General features: G+C 35.6%; 1 protein-coding gene across 2 annotated transcripts in view; it reads right to left on the bottom strand.

The window, feature by feature from the left end:
- Positions 1–25,142, bottom strand: part of LOC100651020 (suppressor of lurcher protein 1) — a 514,096-nt gene that overhangs the window by 267,912 nt on the left and 221,042 nt on the right. For both annotated transcript variants that reach the window (XM_012316672.3, XM_012316673.3), the window contains exons 6-8: positions 24,504–24,563; positions 9,051–9,262; positions 7,420–7,497 (exon numbers count right to left, since the gene is read on the bottom strand). In XM_012316672.3, the coding sequence (XP_012172062.1) occupies positions 7,420–7,497; positions 9,051–9,262; positions 24,504–24,563 (350 nt within the window). The remainder of the gene's footprint in view (positions 1–7,419; positions 7,498–9,050; positions 9,263–24,503; positions 24,564–25,142) is intronic.

The raw sequence follows: 25,142 nt of genomic DNA, 5'->3' as shown, positions 1-25,142 counted from the left end.
TAAGACACAATTTTTACCGCCTACTTTTTGTATTTCTAAAGCGATTGTAAAACTTCCGTATTTGAACATTTTGTACAGAATGTTCACTACGTGGCAAATTCTTTAGTCGGAGCTCAAATTTGTCAGCACTTAACCGTCGTAAACGTCCTCGTGAAAAATACACGCTGATCAGCTCCGTTTTAAAGCAAACTTATATGAGAGTATACATCTAATAGAGAAACTTTTTATCAACTTGAACGAGAAAGAGAAAGTGTTCTCCGATGCAAAGCCAGGCGTAAAATAAGCCGGAAACAAAGTTACGTCATTGGAAAAGTTAACATCCTACGAAATGGCATATGTAGTAGTTCCGAAGTGCAGCCACTCCGGCGAGAAAATTGCAGAATTTCGATCCATCATTTCTCTTGATCTTATTTGGATTTCTTTTTCTTTTTTTCTTTTTAGCGCAACTAGCCGTTTCGTTTCCACGCCTCCAAGTAAAACGTCATCAGAATTTACCGTCTCCTGTTCCGCTTTATCTGCCAGATACGTTATTTCTGCGACGGCGTAATTCGTATATACGTTTAGCAGAGCATTACCGGTGTCTACGAGCGTTATTTATTGCTTATTCCTTTCAGTCCACAGCAAAACAGTTGTATACGAGGAACCGTAAACTGATCCTAAATGTACAACAATATTGCGTCGCAGCCGCGAACGCCACGCCGCGATTCTCCCACTCATTCTAGCTGAGAAAATTGGAAAACTTGTCCATTTTAGTCCGATGGAACAAGTTTGCCTATCTATTTATCCGCGTAATTAATTTCGTTGGTAATTGCTTTATCGAGACGGCCTTTTCCGTTTCATCGTTCAAGGGGATATTGAAAGAATGCATGAAAATTCAAGCTACAACTATGTAAAACGTTGAAACGGAATTAATGTTATGGTATGATATGATTTTTTAATGCTAATCGTAAAATGTTTGTAGCCTTTGAATAACATATAATATTTATAATTACGCCTAAATTTGGAAACTGAAAGAACGTCATTTTACATTTAAAAAAGACATTTCGAACGATACCTTAAGTTCAAACGTTATAGAGGATTCAGTGATAATCGCGTTTAGTGAACAAATTTTTCCATTGTTTAAGTACGATTATTATTTTAATTATGTGTACGTACCTACACGGTAGGAGTTTACTCATTTACATTCAATTCACGTTACGTTCAATCGAATATACGCATTCTGTATATAGAACAATATTTGGCCCTCATTGAATTGCCAACATTGTAAATGTCATGTGTAATATGGATCCGCTCATATGTACAAAGAAAATAATTTGATCACGGTATCGAGAATGGCTGTTTCCATCGTAAATGTAAAGTCAAGTTTGTATGTAATAACTGCCAAACATTTTGCATCGCTTTATTGTAACAAGCCCTTATGTATATTAGTTATTTTTCTATAAATATTTATGTAAATTTTAATGGTAATGGTAAAGTTTCCTGTCCAGCGGTATTTGTAACACATATCGATAATTTTGAACACACTCGTCCGTAAAATTTGATTATTTTGTTACCAACCTTTCGATTATTCTGGTTTTCTGTTTGAATATAGATTTAGAAACTACACTTATCGTATTATCGTCCAATAAAATTACAGAATTGATCGTTGCTATTTATTTCCCGTGAAATGAATGTCACATTTTTTATCTCATAATGGAACATATTTTGTTCTGCCATTCGAATACAGAGATTTTCAATTGAACACGTCGATCGGAACGTTTCAGCGATACGATTCAATCGCGGCCCACCATTTCCACGGTAAAGATAAAAAAAACAACCAATACCTCAAACATTCTTCACCGATACGTCGTTCCCCTTTCAATTTTAAAAGGCTCTCAAGACTCCACGGAACCTTTTCAAAACGAGCGCGTGCCATTACAGGCGGGAGAAAAAGGCCAAAGAAACTCAAGACTTCGGTGATTTTCCATAGCTCGAACTCCCATCAATTTCGTCACGAGATCATAAAATATTTTCGGAAATTGAGCTGGCAACGATATCGCGTAATAATACAGCGGGAAAAGTTCGGAGAACGTTAAAGCAGGGCGTACGCGTTTCATCGTAGCAATTACTATTTCTCGTTCGGGGAATTCTCCTTGTGCGGTCGGGAATTTTTCCGCCTTCCCGCGTCCAAAGAAACTTTATCACGTACTTACATTTTTACACCTACTTACATTTTATTACTCATATTTGTACACTGCCGTCATCAAGTACGCTTCTATTTTTAATAAATCTTTGATATCCGACATCGATATCTAAATTACGGATTTTAAGTCGGCCTCATTTTTAAAGAAAATCCTTAACACATTAACAGCTCCCTCTATCCTACAAGATACCAAGTCAAACGGGTTATTACGATGTAATTCACCCATAACGTTTTCCAATGTCGAGCAAAACATAATGACTGACCCAAGATTTTTCAGCGAGGACGTATACATTACACAAAAGGCCTCTATGAATGTTCGAATATTTGCGTGAGCCACTGTATACTTATGAGCGACAGTGTACATCCAGTGCTGTGCAGGTGCTCCGATAATTTAGAGCACTTACCGGCGGGTGTAGAGCATACGAAAGTAGGTTCAGTATATAAGAGCATGCAGATACATCACGTACCTTGTTTTACGGTTACACCTAAGTATCGTGAAGAGGGTTAGGAGGGGGTAAGGGTGAGGTAGTGCAAAGGCTTTCCACGCAGCAAACTTCTCAACGGAGCTAAGTCCCGAACACACTCGGGATACTGTTGTGCTGATAAAGGTTACCATTGCGCGCGTTCATGAGACTTCGTTGGTGTTGTTGCACCCCGTATTGCGCAGGATAGATTTACATTGGTAAACACTGTCACCCGGGGACCGTGTACAAATTGAGATTAAAGTTAAGCCGGCCCGAATATTGGAATTATTCGTCCTGCCGGATTAATCGAGATCAATTAAAGGGCATCGGACTTAGGTAATGATCACCAGTAACCATTTCTATAGATACAATCTCGATGAACGTAAACGATTGCCAGAAACGTTGAGGAAACTGCTAAAACTTTACTCTTTGTCACATATGGAACAGTATTCTATCGGTCAGGGAACATTGACTTATTTAGTCAATCCACTAACATCCTTATTTGCTATAGTTAGTTATTTTTAACTTAGCATCAAACTTCTTTCTACGAATTACGAGACGTTTCTTATGATTTCTGACACTTCAAATTCTGGAAATTATATTCCAGTTGGAAGATAGCAAGGTTATCCGCTAGAGAAGATGGCAATCATTTTGGCTGTACGTAGGTTTTCTCGTTTTACGTGCAGTTTTAAAAATATGTTTAGTAACGGTATTTCGATTGCGAAACATTGTTGTTGAATACTTTTTCGTTGAATTATATTCAATAATTTTTATCATTAATTTCAGAATCAATGGATTGCTTTTTACTGAAACGTTGAACGCACTGTACAACTGTAAATATTAACGATCAGTTGTCCTGTATATGTATAATTTTCGGGAACAGGAGTAATTAATGTATTTTATTTGAAATTTCATGCATGATGAATTGATACATATTATATCACAAAGATATAATGATTTCAAGTGATCGCGAGATGAATTTATTTTAATAAAGTATAATTTATTTGTTTGCTTATGTTCTGCCATACTTCGCGCAAATTAGAAATCAAATACGATTGTGCGGTCGTTTTTGAAATGATATATCGATATATCGAACCAATATATTACATTTTATATGCAAAACATTTTAATAAAAATGTGAAATAAAAAGAAAATCAAATTTATGCGAATGTATCGAAAACAATAAAAACAACGATACCTGGGATTTTAATGTTAATTACTTATTAAACGGAATGATCACGTGATCGGGTAAAGTTTTCTTTTATTGTCACTGAACAGAAAAAGGAGGATATTATTTTCAGAAATGCAATTTTTTCGTATATGTGAAATATCGCATATTATGTAATTTTTTACAAATAACGCCACATATTCTATTTTTATAGATAGCTGAAATTCTCTGGGCATTCTACATAAAAAGAGAATTGGGAGTATTAGAAAGATTATTTAATTAAAAATTCCTGAAGCAGCTCAAACGCTCCGTGAAAACGTACATCGTTCCTGGAACGCAATGAAGAAGCGTGTCAGAAATCTTTTTTAATGAAGATATTTACATAAAATATCTCATAAATTAATCATGCCAGTTTATCCGAATAATTTTTTATACAGAATAACGAAATATACGAAAGATAGTGGCAGATAATAGAATACATATGGATCATTACTTCCGCAATAAAACATGACTGTAGCAAGAAGTTTCCTTTCAGTCTTTTTAGTATAACATTTCCTTTTATTACAACGAGAAACTGATATGAATTGCATGCTGTAACATCAACAGTATAGATGTTGTTTTCAACAAATGGATATATATGGTTCTACAGGATGTAATTCTCCATAAAACAGACAAATGGGGTATAAAGAATGAAAACTTTTTAAATGTCCCTTCGTTTTCGAAAAAATTAATTTTCCAAACATACGTTTACGTTATATGAGCTATCGATATCCATCGGTTTATCTATTTCGGAACGCAAGCATACAATTTCGAAATCGACCTTCTCGAAAACGATATCACGATGACTTTTAATTCTTTGAAATCGTTAATTTTTTTTTTAAATCGTCAATTTTTTATTTTTTTTATACAAATCTAACACATATCGCACGGTAGTTAAGAGGGAGAATTATGAAACTCGGAAACGTTTGAAGCTTGCAAACTGTGCTTCCACTTTCTTTACGTGCTGTTTGTTTGGAGAACAATGTTAAATAAGCATCGAATTGTGATACACAAGAAGAAAGGAAATATCAGCTGCTATGCGCGAATATCGATACGAACGTCAAAGTAAAGACTGGCGAACTCGTATACAAAGGCTGGATCACCTTGTACTTGTCAACCGAATAATTTAGTTTAGTGCTTCTGCTCATAACCCGGGGAACTAGTTTTCATGAAAAAGATATAAAGTTCGTCTCTCCTTCGAGCTTTCAGGACGCGCGTTACACGCGGCTGATGACTCTGAAAGTACACACAACTTGCAAAGTTTATGCGACTCAGCCGGTAAAGTTATATTCGAAGAACTCCCGGAGAAATCATATCGCAGCGAGTATCAACCGTGTTGTTCGAGACATCAAAATAATCTGTTTGAACAACAGAAACAGTACCTATGCGCCGCTATTACGTTTGCTTTTCTTCGTTTGTAGAAAACTTTACGGATAAAGTGAAATTTTACATCGGACATCGAAGTTTCGTTGCTTGTGTACTTCGATTTACACATGTTTTATGCATGTCAATATCGTACATATCGTAGCGCGAAGTGTTTTTTCTATACACTAAGATTTTATTTAAAAATATTGGATTTTTAATATCGGTAAAATAAGGTATATTCAAACTAAGCAATTTTTATTCAATTTGTTTAGAAGGAACAATCTCCAAATCAATAATAATTGATATTCCAGTAAACGAGATTTTATTGTACGAATGCGTGTCCCTTGATATTAATTTGATTTTAAATAAACAAGTACGTAGAATAATGTGAATATAATACGCCGGATCCAAATCAACGTATCGCCAACTGTAATTATTCATCTGTACATGATTTATATATTGTTCAATTATTTTGTGTCTGATACCATGTAAATTGATATTGATACACATGTCCAGCTACTAAATACCAGACATTAGATAAATTTCGACAGATCATGAATTAATAATTATTGCCGCCCACTAATATAATTACAGGAATGATCAATTATAAAATCGATAAGTACGATTTACCAATTATTCAACGTATAATTCTACTTGCTTATGTCTTGTTCATTTTTTCCAAAATTATTATCTGTGAATTGTAACAGACTAACAAATAACAAAGATTATGCAAATAAATGATATGTTAATATACGATATGTATCATATAATATGCACACTACATACGCTAGACTAATTGACAAGTTGATAGGTATTTTGGATTTAGTTACATTACCATTCCACAAGCGAGAGAAATTTTGGATTGCTGGAATGTTCCGGACCATTTAACTTTACAAGACACATTTCTCTCAGTGAGAGCTGATTTTCTGCTGAACCACTTTCTAGATTTCGACTATTAAAACTTTTACTACCTAGCACAAATGGTAGAAGGGATAAAGCAAGTTCGAATGAAAAAAGCACGTAATAACAATGACTTTAAGAGTGTACGAATAATAGGAATTGTAATGAATGGTTTGATATAGCCAACAATTTAGATTAACATAGATTATTTCCTACGATGTTCCAAGATTTATATACCGGGAAGAATAAAGATCACAGTTTTAACTAATTTACTGAATATCTTCCTATTGGGTTGGCAACTAAGTGATTGCGTCATTAGATTGTAATGACAAAATCCACGATCACTTAGTTGCCAACGCAATAAATACTTGTGCAAGATTGGACTAATTATAGCTCTTAATATACTATTACACGTAGTAGTAACTAAATTAATCTACGCAACTGCATATTATATTTATATGCTTACCTTGCATTTAATTAACTGCATAACTCTGACGTCTCTATATTCAAAACATTCATCGTACTTACGTGACGTATATAATTAAAACAAATTCCCCATAAAACGTGAATTTACGACACTTTCAAGATTCTCAATTTTCCAAATACGAAAATATACATTCCAATAGACTACAGCTTATACTTCCAGATTTATCGAACTCAAGATATAAAAATTGGTATTTTCTGTAACAACAATTACGAACCTTAAATTGATAATTATTATCAAATGACTATTTGTTTCAAATATATCATGTTCGTGCGTATCAATAGCGTCACAACTCATAATAATTCAGAGAGATTACGAGAACATCGGAACCATGGAAGGGGCAGAAATGACGCAAATAATATTTGACCATTGTTTCCCAAAGTCTACTTTTTTTACTAACATTATACGTATAGTAAATACTTTCCTGGAAGCTTCCAAATAGCTTTTCGTTTTTACTGAAAAACTCATTCGAGTTGTTTCGCTTTCAAGGTACACGTACAATATAAAAGAAAAAAAAAAAACGATTCTAAAATGTCAATAAAAATCTCCTCAAAACCGCCTCATCTACTTTAGCCGTCTGATTATACATTTATATTTTTTCAATCTCGGCTATCGAAACAACTAACTGGGCTGATAAATCGACACTCCTTACTTTTCCATGCTCAAGCATATATCTTGTTCGTCGTTTCTATGAATCCTTCGGATTATCTCCGAAGTAGTCACTTACCGACTGAATACTATAGGACGATAATCGGATAAATGGAAAATTATTGATTGAGAGGGATAATAAATCGACGACATGGAGTGATATACTTACTGGTAGCGCTGACAGCCGGTCCGATGACCGAGTGCTTGGGGTTACCGGTAACGGCCCCTGGGACGACCTTGTCCGGCTCTGAAATACATTATTGTAATTATCCTCGGAATATACAGTGCCGTTAATTACAGTTGGGAGTCGCGTATGCGAATGGAACATGGCCAATCTACCTTAGCAAACGGTCCCCATTCATGATTTATTACCTCATAAATAGTCAGCCGGGCAAACCATCCTTATTCCGTTCGCAATTTCGTTTACGACGCGCGGGAAAACCTTCATTAATCATGTGATCGTTATAAAAATTATTATCAACAAAATTCGACGATGTTTCCATTTAACGAAGGGAACAACAAGGCAAGTGGAGCGACAGAGAAACCGGCGTCAATGTCAAGAGGTCGTTAATTAATTTGACCGCGATTAACATGTCAGTAACGCGTAAGGAGGTTGAACCAACAAGGGATACCAATGTTATCGTCCGCGTAATAACGAATTTATGCAAATAGACTGTCGCACCGATAACACGTTCCAAGAAGGTGGCAGATTTTGTGCTTCGTTGGTATTTCTCGAACGAGAGCAGCTTACAGAAATTATCTAAAGGGATAGCAATTGGGTGGATAAATGAAAAGTTAAAGAGCAATTTAACCAAAGCTCTGCTTTACGGTATGTCGGAAAGCTGTGAATTCTGCTTTACCGATAGGGTGAACGTAAGGGTTGAAAGCTTCTCGCAAGTTCTGCTTCGAAGCGCTTTCGTGTTTGATCTCAGCGACACTCCTCGTGGAGCTTGCAAAGCGATTACTCTGATGAATCTATGATACCGACGACAGAGACTGCAGAGTATCGAATTTGACAACACTTGTTTAATAATATTTCGTATTTATCTATTTCTAAAACCGAGAGCTATCTGTTTTCAAACCTTGTTAAAACTCACGGCTATTGTTATTCAGTCAGTTTTGTTATTACGCTAAATTTTATTGTATAATCTGCTTTACCATTTCCAGTTAACCGCAATACATAAATCATGAATTATTATAGAAAAAGTTGGAGCGACGATAAATATAAATGAAACTATTTCCCCAGGATTTTTCAACAGAAACGCATTTTATTTTTATTGCATAGCATTCATCAAACGGAATAACGATTATCCCGTAGAATATTATTGCAACTTCTGATTCTGATTAAGATTAATAGGTGGCCGTAACTTTTTACAGTCGAGAAAAGATTTTCGCCATTCGTCATTTAGAAACCACAAACTTGCTTAACACTGGTGAAACAAACTTCGTAGAAATTTCGAACAATCTGAGATGTCAGCCACGGAATCACCGTAAATTTCGACTGCAAAAGTTGAGAAACACGAGTGAACCGGGCGTCGATTAAACCACGGAAATTGATGCATGAAAAATGAACGAGTTCTGGTAATGACAGAAAATTCCAGAGAGTTGATTGCAATTCTACGATGACAATTCGCACGCTAATGATTCCTTTAAGACTTTGGCTTTCAGCGACTGCAGCTCGAAGCTTTTGATTATTCAAACAACACGGCATGACGGAAATTCAGATGGAGTCGAGGGGAAGAGATGGTTTATATCGGTGGATTTTCATAATGTCAGGAAACAGTGTCTTTCGTTACCCACCAGGATGCGGCGCATCGTCCAATGGCTGGAATTGGAACATCGCCTTGAAACCCTGGCCCGGCCACTCGGAATTAGCGACGAACTCGACGTACAGGTCTGACCCGGTGCTGAGTACTTCCACTTCCGTTCCTTGGTTGCAGAGCACAGCTATTGTGGGCGCCCCTGAATCCGTACCGTCGTGCACCCTGATTAAATCCGCTCTATTCAGGCAACTGCAACAGAATACCTTTCGTTAAAAGCAACTTATTGGTATGTTATCCTTCGTGAATAACCAAACCGAAAGTTGAGCGGTTCGTTTCGTCCCTGGCAACGCGACGCGTACAAAGTGCCTATATCATGAAGCGATACATATCGCTGAATCACGTAATTTTCTTACGATAATAAGAAACTTGTTGCTATGACATGTTATTGGTTTGTGTAAAAGAAGCAGCGAGGATTTCTTCCTGCGAGCTTCAATCGTTAATTCATTAGGTAACTTTCACGATTTTTCTTTAACCGATTCCGATCTATTCGCATCATTTCTGTCTTGGCTGTTGCCGCGTCGACGACAATGTGGCTTGCGATTTATTTTATTTGTTTCATGGCTTCTAGATATATTCAACTTGGGTAATTCGATGTCTTTGGGAGTGGAGGCCGAATGCTAAATCGATTGTTATGTAAATTCGAACGTTTCTCATGGATGTCGCGACCACAGGAAGTTGGAAGTAAAATCGAACGAGAAATCTTTTCTGATGTGCCCCGTTGTAACGAGATATCCGTGTACGCGTAACGACTGAAACAGGGAAAGGTGCAACTCTAGCGTTTCTATGAAGATAAAAGTTTTTAGAGTGCAATGAAAAATTCCAAAGTTTCGTATAAATCGTGAAATGAAACGAAACGACATTTGCTCCGTATACCTTTGCCGCTTCGTCTCTTAATTAAATGTTTGTATTACGATTTGACAGCTTTCACATGGCAGTAAAAATACGAGAAGAAAAGTAGTATAAAATACGTAGCACAAATCGTTCATTTTGGAGAAGCATAAAAGTGAAAAAAAAACATTAATTTTATTTCGTCTCTACCTAAATGTTTTATCGCAAAATATATTGATATTAAGTTAGTTTCTCTGCAGGCTTTGAAATTTATTAAATTTTACAATTATCGTAATGTGTGAAAATTAGGGTTAATATATTAAAATACGATAGATTATTTAAATACTTTAACTCGGAGTCGTCGGTAGAAACGTTGGAAGGAATTTAAGAGTTCAATTAAATTCTCGTTTAAAAATAATTTAAGAGTTACGTTCTATGTAGAACGTCCTGTCCTGAAGCGTTCCTATTACAACTGTACAGAATCACCGTCCCTATCACCATTTACTTCTCCGTTTTTTAACATTTCAAATTAATTAATCCACGTTGTAACTCGCGTTTGCTTCAAACTGCGTCCCGTTTGTGAGAAAATTGAATCTTGTGTAACTAACTCTCATTCGAAAAATAATAGATTTTAATCTCGAGATACGATTACAGAAATACCGAGATTAACTTTCTCTAAAAAAGTTCTATTTTGTAAGACAATCGAAATAAGACCCACTATGAACATGTTATTTTATAATTCATTATTCAAGAAAATATAAGTCAAATTTCCGAGTAGTATAAAAGCGATCGAGCAAAAATAACTGGATCAATAAAGTTAGAAGTCCCATATTCGTCAATGGGAGATAGTTAATCCCTTTAAAGTTTTCACTTATCCGCAACAAGATTTATGCGTGAACACGGTTTTTAACACGTTTGTCACGGTGAACATCGATACGAAATTTCTCAGAGTGCTCGTGATAAGATAAATTTCCTGGTTTGGTACAATTTCGTATTATAATAAACACGATTATAGTAAATTTTATGGTGTAGATCTAGATATATTGTGGTTTCTATTAGCAAAATGTATAAATAGACTGGCGTTTTTGAAAAATGAAAAATCTGAAAGTACGAAATTCCACAGAATACACATTACAATGGAAAAATGTATAAAATAGGCAAACTATAGTGCTTCCTATAATACTATAATAATATAATAATAAATATTCAACATAAATATAATGGTATATAAATCAATTTTCTACCAAGGCTCTGACCTTATAATTATATTCCCAAAAATATGAATTTGCATAAAAATCTGTGATCTATATACATATTTATGTAATACATAACATATTATAATATAATATATGTAATCCGCATGGTAACCAACACTTCAGAAGACGCGAAAAAACTCGTCCATTCATCGACACGTTCGAGCAGTTTAAGAACCTCCAAGGTCGATTCTTAGCTTAAATACGTACTATATGTTCCTCGAGATGTGCCCTTCAACGGAGGTGAGATAATTTACCTTCGAGTGACTCGGCTCGTTGCGAGATCTCGCGGAAAAAGGTGCACAAACTGAGACAGAGAACAAGTGGTGGACGAAAAGATACCGAGAGGTTGGAAGAAGAGAAAGACAGAGTCGAGGTCGACGTCGAGGGTTTTAGACGAGAAGAGTTAAAGGTGAAACTGCAAAGATACTACAATGACAAAAGGAACGTCGCGTCGGTGAAAACGAGGATCGCTGGCGTAGGCCAGAAAACACGACGGAAACGACCAAAGGAATGGGAGGACAAAGAAAGAAATACGAGAACAGTCTTCCATCAATAGTCGACGATTCTCTTTATAGGTATACGTGAACTACTTTGCCCAATCGAATGGAAGAGAATTACACCTCACGGTAACGGGGTCGGCTCCTCGAAGCGCGTTAAGCCAACGGAGAGTCGGTGATTCGATCGATTTAAGGCCTTGATCGATGATGACCGCTGGATAACCTTATTACCTGCATGGGTTAAGCAATTACGCTGGCAGAGAAAGATTATCGTCCAAAGAGCCAGAGATTAAAGAGTATGCCCGTCTTTTCGCTGCTTTCGTCTGACGTCTTCGTTTGCAGGGAGCATGGTATACACAAATATACTCCCGTTTAAAAGTCATAGGGTGTCTCTTCTATTATTAGCAGCTTTTCGATATTTCTGTACGTATTTGCGTTAGTGTATATTTTATTTGTTGTATAAACTATCAAATTAGACGAATAATTACAATAAAATTCATCTATAGTTTTTTTTTTAATTTTAGACGAGATATAATAATTGTCTTGAGACTCTTAAGATTCATAATTTATAGTTAAATAAAAATTATATAAATTAATAATAGTATATTTTTGGCTTCCCGCGAACTCAACTATCTGACCACTAAAATACTGAATTGTTTCAGTTAATTTTTGATACGCAAAGAAAGATTTTATGAGTAGAATATATTTTCAACTGTATATTTATATTCTCAACTTTTATAAATAATCACCATCTAGTTGCTCCATTGAATTAGTTTCATAATTTTAGTTACTATCAGCAACTAAATAAAAGTTTATTTTCAAACACTCGTAGCTTTGATGTAAACGTACTCCGTATATTTGCTCTGAGATTATTATACCAACAGCATTAAACTTTTGAAAGTAGAAGGTATTAGCGAATTTGTTAACATTTCTAGATATGTTTGACGGTCATCGTCATATTTCATCACGCTGGTGAAACATGGTGCTGTTTTTGCGAGACCTGTGATTTTTGCGGTCACAGATTGCTCTGCCACGTGGTGAAGATTCCACGTAGCGTATCCGTGCCTGGAACTGTAACAAAACTTGCTTGATGAATCGACGCAAAAAAGCTCATAGGCGGCATTCCTAAATTTCTGCCGTATTTGTCACTGAAACGCGATTTTCGCTTTTCTTTATATAGCAATACCCTCCTTATTTTCCTTTTCAGATCAGAACATTTCTTCGGTACTCTCCCATATTACCTACACGATTAATATACGTTCCCGCTCGGAAATTTTAAGACAATTATTATATTTATTTAAAATGTGGATAAATTATGTAACGTTAGAAAAATCGAATAAAAACTCGATATCGTCTTAAAAGTTTTACACTGCGTTATCCAAAACGATAACTTTTTGCTGGATATTAATCGTTAATTATTCTTGGATACTTCAAGAAGGAACATGTCTCGAACAGATTCCATGAATGGGAAACGTTCCATTCATAGTTTCGAACAATGCACCACTCACGCGATGCATAACAACGCGAGGTTTCCTTATCCTGGTTTCAGATCAGGATAAGTATATTGAAAAATGGTACGAAGATTCCAGAGTTTTATTTACGCTGATAATATTCAACGATGCATAGTCTCGTACTGGGAAATTCAGGTATTCCAGTGACTGGATATCTCTAACGCCACCGACCACGTTAAAACTGCACAGATGTCGACTTCCTACCGTGCGCACCAACGCGAACTTCGCATGGAAGAACGCGGAGTACAAGGTCCACTTCTTTTACACAGGAGATCGTATTTTTGCGAGAATAAGAAAAGGGGAGGTCAACCGTAGCGATGGCTAAGAGAGAAGACCGAACTGGTGCATTAATGTCGGTGCATTCCTAAGATCGGAGGATTTCAAGCGCGATAGAACTTCAACTATAAAACTCACGTTTTTAATCAATTATATTACCTACGTTATATTATGTTATTTAAATGGTCGTTTTAAAATGTTATATAATACGCAAGATTTTTAATCTATTTCACATTGGAAAAATGCGAAAGGAATCTGAAAATATATATGAAAGTTGCAAAGCATTTACTGGAACCACTTACTGAATACTCTTCGCGAAGATCACCAAATTATTCATTATGTTAAATGGGCCACAAGTCAAAGTATATATCGAGATGTTGCGTACTAATTTTTCACGAACAATAAGTGTACGTTTATAATAAATGTCTTGTAACTTGTATGTACAATTTCGGATTTGTTTCAAATTTGACTATTATTATCACTATAGTCTTGTCTCGTTACAATGTTAACTAAATTGCAAAAAGCTCCTTACCATACGTTCATACGGTATGATAAAAGTTCCTTACGATGTATTAGTAAAAAAAAAATAGTCTGTTCGAATATGTTCGCGAGCCATTGGATATTTTTGCAAATACTTTGGAACTGCGAAAGTCGAATAAGAAGCGATACACACTATCTCCTACGGATTGTCAGAAGTGCTCAGAAATGGGTGTATCAAGTGGCTGACAGAGAGGAGTCTCCTAGTATCCATCAGCACTATTCAGCGTAATATCCGAGTGCGTCTGACAGTGCGGCTTAACGCTGATATATCGAAACATTTCTCAAGGGTCTTCCTCGCTTTTAGCAAGTTTTACCACGACCTTCGCGGTAAACGTTATCGAGCGCAAGATTAATTAATAGCACGCGCCCACTTCTCTCCCTGGTGTTCGTTTTGCTTGCTCGGAACGGATCGTTCAACTAACCATTGAATTAATCATTCTTCCAGCTTCTTACGCTCATCTGACTTGCGCCAACGTGCTTTGAAACTTAAATTAGTCGTAAACAGATGAGTATCAGAAAGTTAGCAATTATGATCACGATGTTGCTTTCTTTTTGAAAATAGTATCCACTTTACTAAGAAAAGCCTGTGTTGTATAACAACTCAACCTTTGTGCTGTGCTTTTTTCATTTTTAGTTAAAATTTCTTTGGAGATTATTTATATCATATTTAAGTATTAGTTTCAATATACACTTTGTTCCTTTAAACATCCTAAATTCGGAATCATTAATAGTTACTATTCCTTTCACTGTCGTGCTCATTCGCCGAATCGTACATAAATTTTAAAAGGAAAATAAATTTTTCGAATCTTATAACTTTTAACAATGTTTAAGTCGAAATAAAAACGAAGCAAAGAGTAAGATTTTCAAAATTATTTACCAGTTATTAGTTTAAAAAATACGAATGCTTTTATCGCTGGCTGGACGTTCCAACGGTAAATTTCACAATGCTACATTTAATAATGTCAGACTGAGTACCATTCGTTCAAAAAATACGGGCAAACTGAAAACGAAGCATCAGCTAATTGGACCATACAGTTATTATTAAAAGTGCGTGGAAACGCGAACAGTGAGAAAGCAAATAATGTAGTTGTTTCAGCAGAAACGGAACGAAGTTAATTGATTCAACGAAAAGTGGATCGAAATCAATTATCCTTTGTTGGGAAATGTTTATTCTGAGAACTAAAAAACGAAAGCTCATAACGTTGGGATATTAGGGCGGTTTGCGAAACATGGAAAAAATATGCACCTCGTTGCGAACTAATATTTGAGAGCCACAAATTTCACCGTCGCAGTAATTACAGGTTTTTATAGCTTGCAGCTTGAATCGGTCGTGAATCAACGTGCTCTCCGATATAAGCAAAATGAAGGCACAAAACACCCGTAAAATACTGACATTTTAACGGCATCAGGAGTTCAGAGGAATTTCGAAATAATTGATTTCTTTATAGCAATTTTCTACGAACTGTATATAATAAGTAATTACCTTGCAGGAAGTGGTTGTTGAACGTTTTATAGAGCATATTATACTTGTTCGGATGAGGTTCTCATCGAAAGTTCCGCCATAACCGATATATTGTAATCGGGTTATTTTTGAACTATAATAATTTGAAGTAGAAATTGCTTAAATTACTTGACCTCGCGGTATCTCCATTTATATTTACTACTTTACGAAAGACCTAGGAAAAATACAGAATGGAAGTTGCAATTAATTAATCTAAAAATCCTACTCATATCATTATGTGCCATCTATGATCCAGCAATATGAGCCGAAGATTAACAGGAGAGTTAACAGGAGAGTTAACAGGAAGAGGATCTGGAACTTTGGTTTCTTGAAATTAATTTTGATATTCGAATAGTACGATATCGCTACCATTTTCCTTCTTCCTTCTTTTTTTAGCTTTTTAAGATCTAGAAAAATCAAACTATGTGTACTTTTATCAGGTGGCAGAGAAGAATTGTAAAAAAAAAAAAGAAGGAAAGAAAAATAGGACTTCGTAAGAACGAAAGCAAAAGGTTCAGAAGCTCAAAGGTCAATGACGAAATGAAATTAGGTAGCTCGATACTGAATTAGGACGGAATTCAAGGATTTATCAAGGATTAACTCCTGCACGCTGCAGCTGCAAGTCTCTGGGCAAGTCTCTCGTTTCCCAAGTCGACCCCACCATCACCATTTTCAGCTCTAAGTCTTCGTGCACAGAGGAACTTTATGTGGGTTAAGTAGAATCATGGTCCGTGTCACGCTCAAAGGATTTAGGAGTCAGGCGTAGTCGGCGCTGCAGGATTTAAAAAAAAAGAGGAGAATTTTCCCGTAAAGAAGTACGTTTCCCGTCGCTGAAACTACCTATTGTGGTAAGGTTAATAACGACTAATGGTTAAAGCACCGCGTTAAATTCGTACGTTTTTACGGCTACTTCTAAATCTTTCGAGAAAGAACTAAAGCCCGATTGAACATCCGATAAATTTTTTCATTTAACACGACCGCAGGTATGTCATTCCGTAAGTTAAATTAAAAGTTAATGTTTATTCGTCAAAGAACGAAATTATTCGTTTGTACGTGTACCGGCTCAAATGTTCTTTATTATTGATTGAAATTAATTTAAAATATTTGAAAACAAAGTGTATAAAATAATAGATCAATTTCCGAAATTAACTGGATTCGTTTAGAATCCATGGACCATAAAAATATTAATTGATTAATTCATACATGTACTGAGTGATGGGAAATTTTACGCTGCGATCATTATAGCGTGATTCTATTATATATCTGGTTATGGATCGATGGAGATTTGTTAAGAAAAGGTACCGCATAAAACTGACCTTGGCTCTGAAATTCGAGATGAAATTTTTTTGCTTGCATTGTATTCTACTGGTCGCGAGCGACACCTTTCTCAAAGGTGCCATTCGGTCGGAAACTTAACCGTTCTCTTGAAAAATGGTGTTAAAGCTTCAATAGCTCTTGCAGCTGTTTTATTTACAATGTGCTTTTACTTCATAGTCAGATGCAGGTTAAGTAGCCGTGTCGTCTCTGATAATTTACTGCTGCTCGTAAATAATACCCTAGTAGCGTATGTTGTTCTGTTGCTGATACGCGCACCATCAACAGTCTAGTGCTATGATGCGAATTGGTTACATTTGAACGACATACGACGCAAGTAGCTAATAGTTTCCCTCTCAGTTTACTGCCATACGCGGCAGTGAAGTTTTAGGTTCTCGTTGGTACCGGTATACGCGATATTCTTGATTACCAAATTGTTGGATTAACTGCTGGAAATCGCGTCAATCTGGAATTTCTATTTAATCGAATGTTATACTTTAGTTATAGTTTAATCGCCCTCCATTATCCCTCATCAAATTTCTATGAATATCTCGAGCTAATGCGTAGCTTTTTTCTGCTTCGTCAACAATACATTAACATAAACATATCTATATTGTAAGTAAAGCAGTTCCTTTGACAGAGATGGTTCTCGTGACGAATAAAACGTGATGCAAACAAAAAGGAATTTGGCCCTGAATTTCAGAGTCAAGGTCAATTTCGTGGCACCTTTTTTTTAACAAACCCTCAGCGATCCTGAGGTGACGATTAGGGCGACGTATAATTTCCTTCCACCCTGTACATAATGATTATAATTTATAATTAATTGAAACAGATATTCAATATTGTTTCATACGTCTGTCATACATTCGCGTACATGTATCACATATATTTCTTTTATAAATTGAAACACACGTCGATAACTATTATCGAGTTATCTACTGAACGTTTTGCGCATTCGGTAACGTGATTTGAGCAGACTCAAATAGAGTCACAGAATATCTAAAACAGAACAAAAAGAAAAGATCAAATACATATATATATATATGTGTAAAGAGTTTGAAGCGAATTTAATTATAAGCAGCTTCGATGTGAATATATAGAGACAAAATCGATTTATCGGGACAAAGACGAGTGAGCGAGTCCTTTTGCCAATCTATCGCGATAGGAAATGTTTGTACATAGTTACAAACATCGCAAAATATCACTTCATAAAGGAAATTACGGTTTTACTTCAAAATGGTAATTTCACCCAATTGATATTTCTCTTTTGATTGGTAAAACTGCTGTTAATTATATAGGTGGTTTCTACAAAAGACCGACTCTAATTAGTTTAATGTTAGATAAATATTATAAAGTCACAGGTACAGAGGAAAGATTATATCTTAACTTATAAGGATACTAAAGTATTAATTTTATTGCTGGGGTTTTCAAATACTTCATTTGAAACGACGCTGTTTTAGAAATCCTACCTGAATTTAGATCTTTCCACTTGAACCCCCTTTTAGTATGTTTTCCTTGGAACTACGTTCTGATCTTGGTTTCTGTTTTTCTTAAAATTTAATTATCAACCACAGAAACCGTTCTTTTAAGTTCTATTCTTTATTTTATAGGAAAATATAGCACGGACTCTCTAGGTATCTTGTAACTTCCATATATATTTTCAGATTTCGTTCAAATTTCATTTTAGCGCCAATGAAATTTCAAAACGTTTTGTATAAGTTGCACAACATACGAACATAAGATTTTTATGGTACATAATTGTACGAATAATTCTGCGAGCTGCTGTACGTAAATTACCCCGTTGCCTACAATGCAGTTAGGTCAGTTTCACTTATCACTAGAGCCTCGGTGAACCGATCGTATATCGAACTAATATATGATGCACATTATCGCTGTCCTAGGAAGGACTTTGGTTAGACAGACCAAGAAAGAGGTGGTCAGGATGAGGAGAAGGAATCCGTCCGAGGAAACGAAAGGGGCGGAGAGACAGAGAAGAATACCAGACCGTTTCTATTCTCGCAGGACTTCTCTTGCGAATGTTCGCCAGCTGGCAGAGTCAGTTTTAGATGGCTTTATATCAAACTTCCACGACACCAATGATGACGTCTACATAGACGTAGTTATTATCGCTGGTTTGCAAACACTGGAATGAGTTTGTTTGATTAGTTTAGCGGCTCATTTAAGTTTACCCTTAACTCTTGTACTCAATCGAGCAAATAATCGAAAATAAAATACCGCAGCTACAAAAAGTATTTTCACGGTGTTCTTCATATACCAATTAATTAAGACCAAGTATATTAAATTTCACATTCTTCGGCAGTGTCTTCGTACGAGGATAAAAATTTGGAATTTTATTGTGAAAATCAGACGTAGAAAGCTTCATTGAAATGTAAAAGTACGTATGCGCCGATACTTTTTCTAGCCACTGTAAATACGATAAAAATGATCTTGTACAAATTCCGCTACAGTTCAGTATTTTATTGAATGTAGCATGAATGTAGCAATCGTTCTTCTTCTTGTTATTTCTGTGTCGTATCATCCAGTTTTTCAGTATTTCATGCTTCATATCCTTCACGGCATAATAACGTTTCAAATGCATTAAATGATATGGCATTGGTTTAATACACACATAACAGAAAATATCACGCAAGAAATATTTCAACAATTTCGAATCTCTCTTTCCGTTTACACATTTTTATCTATCCGTGGAAACGTTTGGAAAAAATCACTCGCAGGTCGTGCGTCATGGTTTTACTTAGCTTCACGGCTTTTTACTTTCCTCTTGTTTAGATCCTATTAAAGTTTAAACAAACGATCGAACGAAAAAAAATATTAATCCAGGGAAGTTTATCGCGCACGGAAATCTCCATTGCGTGTTTAATCCACCTAAAGTCGTATCCCTCTCCCCTGTTACGAAGTTTGACATACCATCGAACTACGACCGAATACAATGTTGCCGGGGAAAACTTTTAAATAGAAAAGTTCGGTCCGAACGTTCACGATCTTGTGCCGCCGCTCGTTATCGTGCCTCGTTAACTCGTAAACGTTAATAACCGACAGGCGTCGTAATTCACAATTAGTGTAATAGAAGCGCGACAGCGTGGCTTCATGCAGGAATGGACGCTTTAAAAAATGGATCAAATACTTCTGGAAAGTGGCACATATGAAATCTTCATGAATATTGTATCTGGCTCCGTAATTATGGCATCAGAGGAGAAAGCGATATCGAGTATTTCTTTCATCGTTGCAAAAAAAAGGATTATGCTTGGTCACAGATTTGCATTTTGATGGTAGTATTAAGAATTAATAACTACTGTGGATAGATAGTTCGATGGAAATTCGATCGCGTGATGGTATAGAAAGATAATATACATAAACATACGAAACAAAATTTAAAATTTATAAATATATGCGTAATATAAACCAAGTTACAAATTATACAGAATTAAATCATTCGATTGTTCGATAGTTGGAAAATTTAGATATTGTCTAGTTCTTCGTTATCTTCCTGGAACAATGATTCGATTTAACTTCGATCATTTATGAATATGCGAGACTAACTTTAATTAATAAATCAAACACTGATCAAACAAATGAAACATCAACATTGATGGAAAAATAAAATTTGCAAGAACAATTGTGGCTTTCAAAGAATAATTATTTATTTGGTACAGTTAGAAATTTAAAAAATTAGATTGTCAGAAATTTATGAAATATCTTAAAAAAAAAAAAAAAAAAAAAAAAAATGGTGAAATTTAAAAAATTAAAGAGAGAGAAGAATCGTCCTATGTTCCAAAAATGGAAATTTCAAGAGCGATATAAATGGAAACATTGAAAACAATGAAAACATCACACAAACGCGCGAGTAAACAGGCACGAATTATTGGAATTAATATTTAATCGGGGTGCAATGAATTTGATTATCTTCAATAATGCAAAAACCAAAGCAGACCTTCGTTTCACGTAACAGTTAACATTCGACTAATGAAGATATTTTACGATTAATAACAAAATACATACATATATGAAAATTACTCGGTTCAATAATCCTTTCACGGTAATAATATGTAATTACCTTTATTAATAGCTCAAACAAAGTGATCAACGAAATTAACAAATTCATTATGTCAAGATTGAAAGCGCTCAAAACTTTTCCGATCGCTTCCTGTGAGATATCAGAAGCAAATTATTTCGAGGTGAATTATCATACTTTGATAATAAATTAAATCATTTGAAAGTCATAAAATATACGTAGACACGCAATAACGTTCATAAGGCATTGATTTATAAAACTATAATCCTTCATTTACGTTGTTCAAACCTTAGATTCATATTTTCAACAATGTTTGCGATACATTTTCCAGATTTGAACTTATGACAAAAATCACTTATAAATATCCCGATAATTTCTATAATAATCCCCTAAATTACTCTTTTTCCGACAGTTTTTTCTAGCAGTTGGATATCGGAATTACTTATCGAAAATTTAAGGTTCGGTACCGTGCACGGGTTATTAATTCGAAGCTTTGGCAGAATGAAATTTCACATACGCCAATCTAATGTGTATATTCCGACCTGCTGTCATTTCCTATACCGACAAATTCATGTAAAGCACTTGAAATGTAACTACTCTTTGATTTCCCATGCAGCTACAATTTTTAAGGATCGATATAATATTCCAGCCGAACATTTGTAAATACAATAACATGGTAATATGTAAATATTAATCTATCGTTTATAAACCAATTAATACAGTAATCTGTAATTTGTAAATAGTAATTTGTAATTTATAAATACAATAATACAGTAGCGACGATATCCACATGTAAATAGTAAATTCTAATTTTATTATCTCCCTGTTTTGAAAACTTTACGCAACGAAATTGTGATGCTCGCGTTCTCATTTTAAAACTCAATAGCAACCAAGTTAATCGAATCAACTTTAACAAGGTTGATCAAATTTCAACTCGAAGAAAATTCCACAAACTCCATGACGCGTGAGGATTCGCTTGCTAATCTCCATGCATTCGGTTAGACGTGTCTTTTGACGCATTTGCAGAGTTCAGTTTCTTGCGGCTATAAATCGTCCATGTTCGACTAAGTATACATAGCTCGGTTTAATAGTTCCTCTCTCGCTGTAAGTCACAAGATATACTGATACTTACGGAATTCGCGACTTTAATCCTCTCTGCTAAGTCTACAATCCTCTCTTCTTATTGTCATCCCTTTTCCTTTCTACTAACGTCTCTCTTAAAACTTGTCAAATTCAATTCCAATCTCTAACACGTGACATACACGAAAATTTATCGCTGCGATGTGGGTGTTACGTTCAAAGGAACAAAATAGTTACGATTTCCGTACGTAATCTGATCGAATTCGTAACATGTGATCAAATGCAGCTACTTTTGAGGCAGGACATTAGTCAGACACAAGAAATTTAAGTTACAATGAGAGGTCACGCGATCTACAGTTAACGTGTTAATTAAGTCCAAGTATTAAAGTATACTAACATCATTCAAGTATAGTACCACCATGTGGCCTAAAAATTTTGTTTACTATGAAATTCAAGATCAAACAAGTAGAACCTGATAAAGAAACGTTTCGTTAGAAAATGTCACTGTACGATGTTCTCGTTTTGTATTTCTAGTTTAACTCGTCATTGGATTCAGCAAATCTACTCGCTCAAAAATTCCAACAAATATTACTTTGTCGCGTTAGCCAGCCATGTTAATAATCGCGTTCGATCGCGCCACAACAGCGAGGGAAATTTCTTTTATTATACTATTATATACCAGTCATTACAAATTCGTCCATTTCTTCATCCACAACAACCTTTCGACAATAGCACTTCGTAATATTCTTAAGCAGCCATACGCCTTTTTCCAGTTTTATTTCTCTGTCTACATCTTCCTTAACACATTCACTCGGACCAGCAATAATCCCAAAAGAGCTGTTAGTCCCGCGTCGAAAATTAATCTTTATTTCCACTGATCACACCTGCCTGCCATAAGGTTTAGCATTCGCCATCGAGTTCCTTATTTTTACTTGCATATGTATTCTTTAAGTTGACGCGCTCCTTGGGCGTATTAGCGGTTAAATGTTGGGACACACGGGATGACCTCGTACGTCACTCGAGCGTACGTTTCGCACCTGCGAGTGACCGTCAGTCAGTCTCGTCTAGCAGTTTTTCCTACCAATTAGCAGCGATGACCGCTGTCCTAACTTCCTTACCGAAAGTTACAACTAACGAAACAGCTTGTCCCACGTTCTACGCACGCTCATCTCAAGTTTTCATCTTTTCCACATGCATCACCGATACTTCACTTGCACTCAGCTCTCCGCTTAGGAAACACAGCGAAACAGCATCGTTTCGCGTACACCTTACATTCATTCGCAGGTAACTCAGCCTTCGAAGGTGTTCTTTGTGAAATATGAAATAATAAATAGTAATATTTAAACTTTGAAACCGTGTCAGATTCTATCTAAACATCCCTATGATCTTAATCGAGGTAGGGAATTCGGTTGATTCGTCGTGTCGATACTAATCGAGACGAGAATTTACGACTCTCGTTGACGAATCACATCAGAGACGCGTCTGCCCGCGAATACAGTCGAACAATACATGTCGTATCGATTTTGAGGTACACGGTTGCGAAGAAAAATTCGTAGATGATTGATGCGATAGTGAATTTTCAAGTTTTACCACCGCGGCCAGAAGCGACGTATGTAATTCGACCAGTTGTTAGTCGACCGGCAACTCGATTTTTAACTTATCGGCGAACAGTCACGTGGGTGAAACGGCAGCTTATATTTCTTTCAGAATATGATTGCAGATGCATTTATTCGCAAAAGCATTCGCTACCGCTGCTGACGCAACAAATTGCACGTTTGTAGATAATTCAGCGGAGTGAATCAAGAGTCACGAACGGGGTGGAGGATACGATGCGTTTGAAGCGCAGTTGCGTCAGAACCGCTGTTATTTAGCAAATGTACGATTTATGTCTGATCCCGTACAGGTGTGCTTTGATGAATTATTATCCAGGATAAGTTACGTATTTATTTATTAATGTGTTTTAGAGGCTGTCTTTTTCCGAAACCGTAACGATTTACTTATAAAATAGAGATTTTTTTAAAGGATCGAGAGGCACTTAAAATGAGGCACTTTCCATCTCTCTTATTTTAAATAGGGACGAATTAATTGTTTGTTATTGAAATAATTATTCCTGATCTTATATTTTACTATATTCTTTTTTATTCTGCGTAGTGAACAATTTTTTTGACTGAAAGAATGGAAACTTTCTGTCGTGTTTAACGAATTGTCTTGTTCAATGCTAAGAGAATGGTTTTAGTTGTATAAATTATGCGTATGAAAGTAATCGAATAAAATGTAATCAAATAAACTATAAACCAAACGCGAATCGAGATTTTAGATTCAGAGAATTAGGATTATTAAACTTCCAGCCTTGCTATTTGGTTTGCCAACGTTGGCTAGCAAGCGCTACACGTTTCTGAAATTTCAAATTGAATTCGTACTGTATTTCGCCAACCTGAATAATTTCAGTTATGATCAAGTTACCGAACTTATTCATTGAAGAATAGTAATGTAATAATTTTAAACGTAACTGATTTCTCTTCTGTGGTATAATATATCTAATTGGTACAAAAAAATAATTTCGCAATATTTTTAATTCTTTTTCGAAAGCTTACCTCAAGTCTCCTTTTTGTAAAGAAATTTCTTCGAAAAATAAACGTATCCTCTCCTTTAATCTGAAATCAGATGAACATTGTTTAAGTAAACATTTTTAAACGAGTCCTTGGTAATAATTAAATAATAAAATAATTTTTCATATTATCGTTAGTTATTTAATGTAACACATAAATGTGCCCATATTTCGATAACAGTCAGGAATGCGAACGATTCAAAACTTAGAACAAATGGAAATCGTATTCGCAGGAAAAATCAATAGAAGTCACACACATACACACACAACATACATGCATTCTACGTGTCATTTGAATCAGACAAGAGCAACTCTTCGATAGATGGCTGTAAACAAGGTTGGTTTAAAATACTGCACGTTTGGTAACGATTGAAGGTGCTAATTCGATTCTAGTGTACTAGCAACGTGACAAGGTCTTAAATCGAAGTAGCAAGTGGCGACATCGATTGATGCAGCCGGGTCGTTCGCGTTTACTACGGTTTCTTCAACCTTTTTCCAATGGAAACTGAACCCAAGCCAAAGCATACTTCGTATGCCACTGACTGAGGTTTCTAGCCTTATCTTGTCAGGTTTCTATCAATTCGCCCGTTCAGACATACGTTGTACCTATAAACTTTTACGTTTC

Source organism: Bombus terrestris, chromosome 15 (assembly GCF_910591885.1).
Source record: "Bombus terrestris chromosome 15, iyBomTerr1.2, whole genome shotgun sequence".
Classification (NCBI taxonomy): domain Eukaryota; kingdom Metazoa; phylum Arthropoda; class Insecta; order Hymenoptera; family Apidae; genus Bombus; species Bombus terrestris.
The sequence above is the reverse complement of the archived record's forward strand: the minus strand, read 5'-3'. Positions and strand labels throughout refer to the sequence as shown.